The 8,610-nt window shown below is 52.3% G+C and overlaps 1 protein-coding gene across 1 annotated transcript; it reads left to right on the forward strand.

The window, feature by feature from the left end:
- Nucleotides 1–1,359: 1,359 nt before the first annotated feature.
- MADCAM1 (mucosal vascular addressin cell adhesion molecule 1) lies at nt 1,360–8,286 on the forward strand. Its single transcript, XM_065421928.1, has 5 exons — nt 1,360–1,411; nt 4,251–4,505; nt 5,712–6,029; nt 6,777–7,469; nt 8,144–8,286. The coding sequence occupies exons 1-5, from the start codon at nt 1,360–1,362 to the stop codon at nt 8,284–8,286; spliced, it is 1,461 nt and encodes a 486-aa protein (XP_065278000.1).
- The last annotated feature ends 324 nt before the right edge of the window (nt 8,287–8,610 follow it).

An 8,610-nucleotide genomic window follows, 5' to 3' on the forward strand; every position in this document is an offset into this window, starting at 1 on the left:
CCCCATGTTCAATAGCTCAGAACTGGAAGCAACCGTGGACATGGCTTCCAGATACTGAGACAAAGGGGTTTCATCCCCCAGGGTCTTGGGTTGAATTCCTACATCTTGCCTCCCCAAACACCTCCTGCAGAAGGAGCTTATGGGTGACCCGCTGTCCCCTTATTCCATTGATTTGTAATGAGCTGGACGTGTTCTCTACTATCTGTCCATAACTGTTTTATGCAGCACTGATGTATTCTTCCCCAGAGGTAACTGCATTTCAGGGCTGGGCAAAGCAATGTACAGTCTATAACCCGTTTATGAGCGCCCGTGGCTCTTTGGGTGGCTGGGTGTCTATAAATGTCTGATGATTATTATTTATTAATTTATTTATTATAGGTACACTTCAGTGTCAGTGAAGTCATGAGGACCCCAGTGCTCGTGTGAAATTGAGGTAGGTGCGGGAAAGAGGACTGCTCTTTGGACACACAAGCGTTTCAGATCAGAGAGTTTATTAATAATTCCGAGGGCTTTTCATCTATGGATCACAAAGCGCTTTACCATTGTCCCCATTTTACAGATGGAGAAACTGAGGCACAGTGAGGGGACGTGACTCACCCACGGTCACTGGCAAAGTAGGGCATAGGCCTTAGGTCTCCTGACTGCCAGTGCAGTGCCCAGTCCACTGCCTGGCCAGGATTTTCATCCCCTCAGTGTATGCCCATGTCTCTGTATGCAGGGGTGTAAATGGCTACGTGGCAGGAGGGGGTGGAAGAGAGCATATAGGACGGTGTGTTAGGGAGTGGGGTGAAACGTGTAGGCATCTACTCGGTGTATTGAATGGGGAGGGGAGTAACACAGTTGTTCTGTAGAGTGGGAGGGGTGGATGGCACATATGGGGTTCAGTGACAGATTTTGTATAGAGATGTTGATAGGGTTTGGGTGCTTATTTGGGAGAGACGAGGCATCTTCCCATGTCCTGTAATTCACCCGTCCAACCCAGGCAGGTTCGCATTTGTTTCCCTATAGGAGGCAGTTGTGATTTTGGGGGTGTCTATGCAGAACAGAATCCTTAGCCTGCAGAGCCAGATATTCAGGGGTTAAAGCCACTTTTACCATAAGGCTAAAATTCCCCGCTGGAAATTCCCAGCTGACCAACAGGGTCAAGAGCCTACTATCCGAGGGCTGGTGCTTACTATCAGGGGGCGGTTCCTATTTAAGTCTTAAAGAGGTGCGTGAGGATGGGACTTCTAGGCAGAAGGAGATCGGCCCCAGGCAGAGTCCATCCAGCTGGCTGGTGGGAAAGAAACAGCTGCCTGCAGATCCCTGTCACAGAGAAGAGATTAGCTGGAGTGAAAACATTTCCCTGTAGCCACAGCAATGGAGCCAACTCCTCTCCTCCTGCTCCTCAGCCTGGGCTGGACTTGCAGCGGTAAGTTCCCTGGAGACCACAGCAGATCAGAGGTTCTCTCTGGGCTGGAGGGATTGGGGGTTCTCGGCCTTCGCGAAGGGCTGAGCTATTCTTTTCAGCTATTTCTCCGTGCTGGTCCTGGGTGCTGCTTTGAAGTTTTCCCTCTTCGCTGTACGCTACACAACTGCTCTGCCGATGGCATCCCCTGCAGCTCTGCTGCCTGGCGCTTCGGGGTGAGCAGCTGCGGCTCCGTCCAGCTGTGATCTGTGTGTCAAGGGCTCCCAGCGATGCTCTGGGCCCGGTTTGGATTGGCTGTGCGAGCCTCGGGGTGCTCAGGAGGGGACTCCGTTAACAGAGCTGTCTCCATCCTTGGGTACACATGGGTCTGTGGTTATACAGTGCCTGGCACAGTGGGGTCCTGGTTTGTGACCGGGGTCCTGGGCACTCCGGTAATATAAACAATAATCCCACTTCCTTTCTGACGCACCCTCTCCGCGAATCTCCACCGCGCGTAGCTCTTTGAGCTTGGAGAAAAATAAATCAGTGACTTAAACATTGTTAAAACTGGTTCAGAAAGGGAGGGAAAAAACACATCACTTTGTCCCCCGGACTTTGGCTCCGTCTGGAATGAAATTAATCACATCTGAATCTCAGAGAACATTTATTTTAGCTCTTAGAACAATACAAATAGCTCAGAGCCTAATTTTTACATCCGCGGATGTGTATTGGCCCATAGACAGGTCTACGCAGCATCAGTGGCATGAGACGTGAGCATACTGGGCTGCCAAGCGCTCTCGAAAAGAAATACTCTCGTAACGGTGCCAACGGCTACAAGAGTGTCACTGCCACATTCGGGGCTAGTGCTGGCGTACTTTTAGAAAGACGGAATGAGATGGCTCTATTGCACAGCTTTACTTTGGAGACAATCCTGCATCCCAGAGGGCTGTAGAGCAGGGGTGCTCATATTTTCATAGGGTGGACCACATTGTAATAGACAGCCGGTCTCATGGACCCTCTTCCTTCCCCTGTGCCATTGCCTGCACCGCCCCTCCCATTCATGATCACCTACGGTCCTGCCTCCCCCCTGTTCTTCATCTAGTTGGCACAGGGACACTGCACAATTACCTGCATTGAAAGTGAATGTTAGGAAAGCATTTAGGAGCTGACTTAGGGTGCTGAGTACCCACCCTCTTCAACTGAAGTTGGGGAGCTGCCGGCTCTCAGCACCTCTGACCATCATGCCCTTGGGGTATTTTAGCTGACTTGTGATGCCATCTAGCAGCTGGAAATCAGACCCACATAACCAGCAGCAAGTGCTCCGCAGAGTCCCAGTCCTGCACGGAAAGCAATTTGGGAACTGCCTTTGCAGAGAGTTAGTTAAAGCCAGATCCTCAATGGCTGTAAATCACTGTCGCTCCATTGGCTTCAATGAGTTGGCTCAATTTACTCCAGCTGAGGGTCTGGCCCAGATAGTACAAGAGTTGATAGCCTGCTGGGAAAAATGGGAAACTATTTTGTTTTGTTCACTGGGCCACTCCAGTGAGTCATTAAAAAGCAAGCTGCTGCCCTCTTGGTCGTTGCGCAGACACTACAGATCTTTGGGTCATTTTCAGAACAGTGGAGGTTTGTCCTTTGTCAAAATTTCCACGCTGTTTGCTGTGCACCCCAGAGGTGGCTGCATTTCAGCAGTGTTGTTGGCAGGGCACCTTGAGATGAAAGTCTCTAGTGAGATGTACAAATTCAATCCAAGTCACTCATGCAAGCTTCTGTTTCTGTAGGTATACCTCTGCATTCTCGCCTTTCATATTTGCAGTGGTTTTGTAACAAAAAACATTTTAAATGCATGTGTCATTTTCTTACTTTGACAAACCAAAGCTAAAAATAATCTGGATTGAATTAAAATCAAGTATTTAGTGCTTTGTCTTTAAACACAGTAACCAGAATGTGGGATTTGTATGGCTCCCGTCTGATTGGCAGCCTGTTCCTACTTTCTGCTGGCTGCCTGGCTCCCAAGAGAGCAGCGCCAGCAGCAGCAGGGGGTTAACCAGTGGAGGATGACGGGTGTTCGGGCTTATTTTTTAATAACCACTTGTAAAATCTTTGTGGGAAGTAGAGACTCGGATTAAGTTAAACCGAGGCTGTGTTGCAGGGAGAATCTCATCCCATGGAAATGTCTGCAGTTAAATAACATTCCTTCCACAGTAGCGGCATCTTTCCTCCCTGAAGGAGCCCATGGATCAGCACTGAAATGCTGCCACCTCTAAAGTGGAAGAAACCTTCCACTGCATTGCATGACAGTTGTGGGGAGGGGGAATTGGAGCCAACAACCCAGGAACAAACACTCGCTCTTCTGGAAAGTCTGAGCGAATGTTTGAATGTTTGCGTGCAGTTTTGTTTTTGAGGTCACGACACAAAGAGGGGAAGTTTGAGGGGAAGTGGAGTGAAAGGGAGAAACCCTGCCTCTTTTTGCCATGATCTTCAAATTACCCTTAACTTCACCGGGGCCAGAATTTCACCTATGTTACATCTGCAGTGTTACCGACCCCTCCCATTTTATTGCAAGTCATGTGATATTTGGTGTTTTTTAAAAAGCCCCAGCTCTAGGGGTCCTGTGATTATGGGAGCATCTCAGCTTTAAAAACAAAACAAAAAAAGTTGCTAGCCCTCTTGATTGTGGAGGTGACCTGAGTGCACCCTAGCGGCTCAGAAACCAGCACTGAACCCAAAATCTCACCATGTCTGTGCTGCCCTTTCCATTGGGAACAGCTGCCTTAGCTAACGCTCGGTATTTACTGCTCTTCTCTGAATGACCCTTGTTTTCTCCACTTGCTGCTTTCCCCCTTCCCTCCACTCCACCCAGGCCGGCTGACTGTGCTGCCCCAGGAACCGCTAGTCCAGATTGGAGGATCCATTCAGTTGAACTGCTCCTTGGACTGTCCGGATGGGACGCCCCAGTGGAAGGGGCTGGACACCAACCTGGGGAACATCATCTCCACCCCCACCTATAGCCTCCTGCTCATCACCAATGCTGCCGTAGCCATGGAGGGCACGAAGTTCTGCGTGGGGAACTGCCAAGGGAAGTCCCACCAGGGGTCGACCAACCTGCAAGTGTACTGTAAGTGCCCTAGGTTGATGCAGTTACCCACTAGCTGCATGACGGTCTAGACTCCAAACACATTGTAGCCCAAAGGGGACACAGTCAGATTGAAACTAGAGGTTTTACCGTCACATTGGCCTGGTGTTTTTCTGACCCAGGCAAACAGGAGGGACTGACCGACCGTGCTGGGGAACCAGCCAAGCTGACCCTGCACAAAAAGTGCTGCCAAATCACAAAGACTTCAGAATGAAAGAAAATCACTTCCCTGCTCATCCCTTTCAGTTAGTGCTGCCTCCGGAGCTACTCACAACAAACCTCAGATAAGGGGCACTTGAATGACTGTGTCCATCTGGGGGCCTGATCCTATATCAGCTGCAATCTCCCACCCTCCCTGCTTCACAGAATCCAGCTAACCTTGGAACTGCCACACTAGAACAGCCCAATCTTCCATCTCAGCTGGTATCCTGACACTGACCAAGGCAGAATGTTTAGAGGAAGGTATCAAGCCTTCATAACACGACTCATTATGCCATCCTGTACCTTAGGATTCTTCCTAGCCCAGCTGATGAGCAGTTTATGTCCAGAAGCATGAGGATTGATCACTAAAATGCAGCCCCTTCTGGGGTGGAGGATGGCCACAAACCAGGGCAAGAGAGCAGTTAAGATCAGGAGGCCTGGCTCTCAGAGGTGAGGGGCACCTGCAGCAGCCCCTGGAGGCAGTGGGAGCAGCTGGTACCCAGCCCCTCTGAACATCAGGCCCTGGGGTTTAAGGGCTGACTTGAAAGGCTCTCTCCAACGCCTGGACCTCCTCTGGAGACGTGGCCATGGTGTAAACCGGCCAGGAATGTAGTTTTGTGGCTCCTGGAGTGGATCAGAAATTGGCCACTGTTCCCAGGCTGATCTCAGTGATGAATCCTCAGGGGAAGAGGGCAGGAATAGATTGCATCCCATTGACTCCCCTCTGCATATGCCACAACTGACAGCACGTGCTCTTCACACCTGGAGTCAGCGGGTGGGATCCTCAGAAGGGGCAAGTGACTTACAAGCACAAATCCTGCCGAGTTTCAAAGGGACTTTGTGCATCTAACTCACATCGGTGCTTTTGAAAATCCCACCTAATGGCTCCATTGGCCACTCCCGGCCCTGATCCCCTGGGCACCCTGTCCCATGGTAGGTGATGTAGCTAGGAAGCCGGCCGTTCCTCACGTGCCATTCTTTTCTCAGCTCTTCCAGATACATTGCAGCTGGAAACCCAGCCCAAGGAGCTGGTGGCTGGGCAGCCAGCCCATCTCCACTGCTCTATTAGCAAGGTGTACCCACCCGGCTCCTTGACTCTGAGCTGGTATCAGGGGGACCAGAGATTGGAGAGCCCAGACCCTGAAGAAGCGGCTGATGACGAGGAGCTGTTCAGTTATGACTCTGACCTGGAGGTCCCAGGGGAGAAGGTGACGGATGGCATGGAGTTCAGGTGTGAGGTGGAGCTGCTGCTGCCATCAGACAGGAGTTTCCACCGGGCCACAGCGGTGACTGTGAGCACAAAAGGTAAGTCTTGGAGATCTGAGCTAGGAATCTTAGCATGGTGGGTGTGCAGCTTCTCCTGCCAAAACCATTTCCCCATGTCGCTTGCGATACTTGTCTGCCGGGGGTGAAAAAATCTGCTTATATGAACTCTGTGTGGTCTGTAATACCCTATGCAGCATGGGAACCAGGGTAACATCAAGCTGAATGGGCCTGAATCCACCCATGTGAGGACCTTTTGCTAAACCCTTCCAGCTCTCCAGGAGAGATGCGGCTTCCTCTCAGCTCCTGGCACTTCCCCTGTACCCCACCAGATCTCCTTGATTCATTCTGTTATCCCACCCCATGCGTCCTTCCTCCTCGCCCCAGATACTCTTCTCCGGAGTCCTCTTGCTAGCCCATGCTGTGAAGTTAGGGATCAAGGGAAGGCCCTATGTGTGCTAATCCTCTTCCCTGTCTAGGGCCCTAATCCCAAGGATCCTGCCTCAGCCCACACACAGCTGGCATGAAAGGTGCCTGTGTGGGGTCTGATGCATATATGAAGGGGAGAGCAAAGCAGGGGATAGGGCTTGAGGTTTCTGACACAGCCATATCTCTGGAGCTGGGTTCAGAGGGGTGGAGGGAGCCAGCAACCTCCCAGGGGATGGAGGATCATTCGGTGACAGCCGTGGTCAGAGGGCCACCTACCTGGCTTGCATGGTCCTTAAGGACAAGGGCACGGAGTACATGTAGCCAAGCGTCAAGAGACTAATCAAAATCTTCTGTTTACAGCTGCAGCAGAACAGCCCACAACTGAGTCAGTCACTGGCCAAGAGAATCCCAGAACTGAGTCTCCGGCTACTACAGAGAACCCCCCTGCTACGGACTGCAGCCCCACAACTGGGCTTGGGGCTACTACAGGGAACCCTGCCACAGAACTGACTTCTGCAGTGAGCCCCACCGCAGAGTTCATTGTCACATCGCACAAGCCCAGTGCCAAAGCCACCTCTGTCCACTGGCTGGTGACCACAGAGACCCTCGCCACCGAGTCCAGGGCTGCCTCACAGCACCCCAGTGCAGGCACAGTCACAACAGACTGGAGCCCCAGCAGTGCCTCGAGTTCTGCTACAGAGAACCCCACCACAGGGGATGTGGCTAGCACAGAGAACCCTCTGACCAAGAAAGCCACTAGTGACAGGAGCCCCAGAACAGAGTCTGTCTGCAACCTTCAGATCAGGCCTGTCCCTCCTAAAGGGACCACCGGGGAAGCCCTGAAGATCATATGCGAGGCAGAGTGCGGTGAGAATGTTACCATCAGGTGGTTGAAAACCCCTGTGGTGCTCTCTCAGTACCAGGAGGAGGCGTCTGAGGGCAAATCCACCCTGACTGTTGACCGTGTAGGTCTCGACCACCAAGGGATCTATGAGTGCGTCATGCTGAGCAGGAGACTCCAGGTGGCGAGACTCCACATCGCTGTGTCTGCTGGTGAGTGGCTGCCAAGGGCTTTGCATTCAGGAATGGTTGGTCCCTGTGGGGAGGTGCAAGCCAGCCCAGGGAGGAGGCGGCGTCCCAGTGATCATGTTTGTTTCCCTCCCCGATCTGTACTCCCAAAGGTAACAACAGAACAGAAACTAGTTTATGGTCAGCATAACCCTCCAACCAAAACCAGTGGGATGGGGAGAGGCAGAGTGCATGCGTTCAAGGGCCAAGCATCACACATGGGTCTTAGCCACACGCTTTTCTTGGTTGTTGAACGCTACAGTGAATAATGGCCGGGGAAAGTTGCTGGGTTGACAGCCCTGAAATTCCATCCACAGGCACCAGTACAACACGGGCAGCGGCAGTGCAAGCTTCCCTGCCCACGTGCCTTAACTCGGGGCTGGAGGGATCAATCTCTAGGCAGGAGCCTGTTGTTAGCCTATACAGCCCATTAAACCCTCTCTGCCGAGGCTCCTGATCAGTGCCACTGGCCCTGGGGGCCCATGGGATGTGACGATGCAGCTGTTGGTGGCTGGCTGGAGAACCACCCGCTGGTGTCAAAGGACGCTTAAGACACCGGGACCCAGGCTGGGATATTTATACTTGCTGATTGTTGAGACCAAGCCCTGCTAAGGGCTCAACCACAGCAACTGACAATTTCTCGTGTCTCTTCTTTGCAGCTATCTTCAGCACCGACTCCGCCATCGTGGTCGGGACGGCAAGCTCTCTCCTGGGCCTGATAGTGACAGCATTTGCATCACATCGCCTGTGGCGACGACTCCACCCACCGGGCCTGAAGAGCCCTAAGGGGAACAGCGTTTAGGTGCCTGTGGCCCCGTCGTGACTCGTTTTGAACATTCATCCTCTTTCCACTGACCAGCTTGCCCGTTGTTCTGGAAAGCTTGGTATTCGAGCCAGCCAGGCCCCTCGGACTGCACCTGGCCAGAGACGGGAGTGGAGGAGCTGCCTGATGCTTGGGCCGCTGCTGGGAGAGCTGGGTAAATGGTCAAGTTGGAAGCTGCCCAGCAGAGCTGAGCAGACCTTTGGGTTGACCAGTCTCTTTCCTTTCCTCCACTTCACTCCTTAGCATCATGGTTTCCTCTGGTTTCAAGTGCAGTGGGAGCATTTTGCTCCAAAGTCCAGGCAG

This window comes from Emys orbicularis, chromosome 24 (genome assembly GCF_028017835.1).
Source record: "Emys orbicularis isolate rEmyOrb1 chromosome 24, rEmyOrb1.hap1, whole genome shotgun sequence".
NCBI lineage: Eukaryota > Metazoa > Chordata > Testudines > Emydidae > Emys > Emys orbicularis.

Coding starts and splice junctions, on each gene's coding strand:
- MADCAM1 (XM_065421928.1), top strand. CDS start 1,360: ATGGAGCCAACTCCTCTCCTCCTGCTCCTCAGCCTGGGCTGGACTTGC. Junction 1,412..4,250: donor CCTGGGCTGGACTTGCAGCG/GTAAGTTCCCTG, acceptor CACTCCACCCAG/GCCGGCTGACTGTGCTGCCC. Junction 6,030..6,776: donor GGTGACTGTGAGCACAAAAG/GTAAGTCTTGGA, acceptor TTCTGTTTACAG/CTGCAGCAGAACAGCCCACA.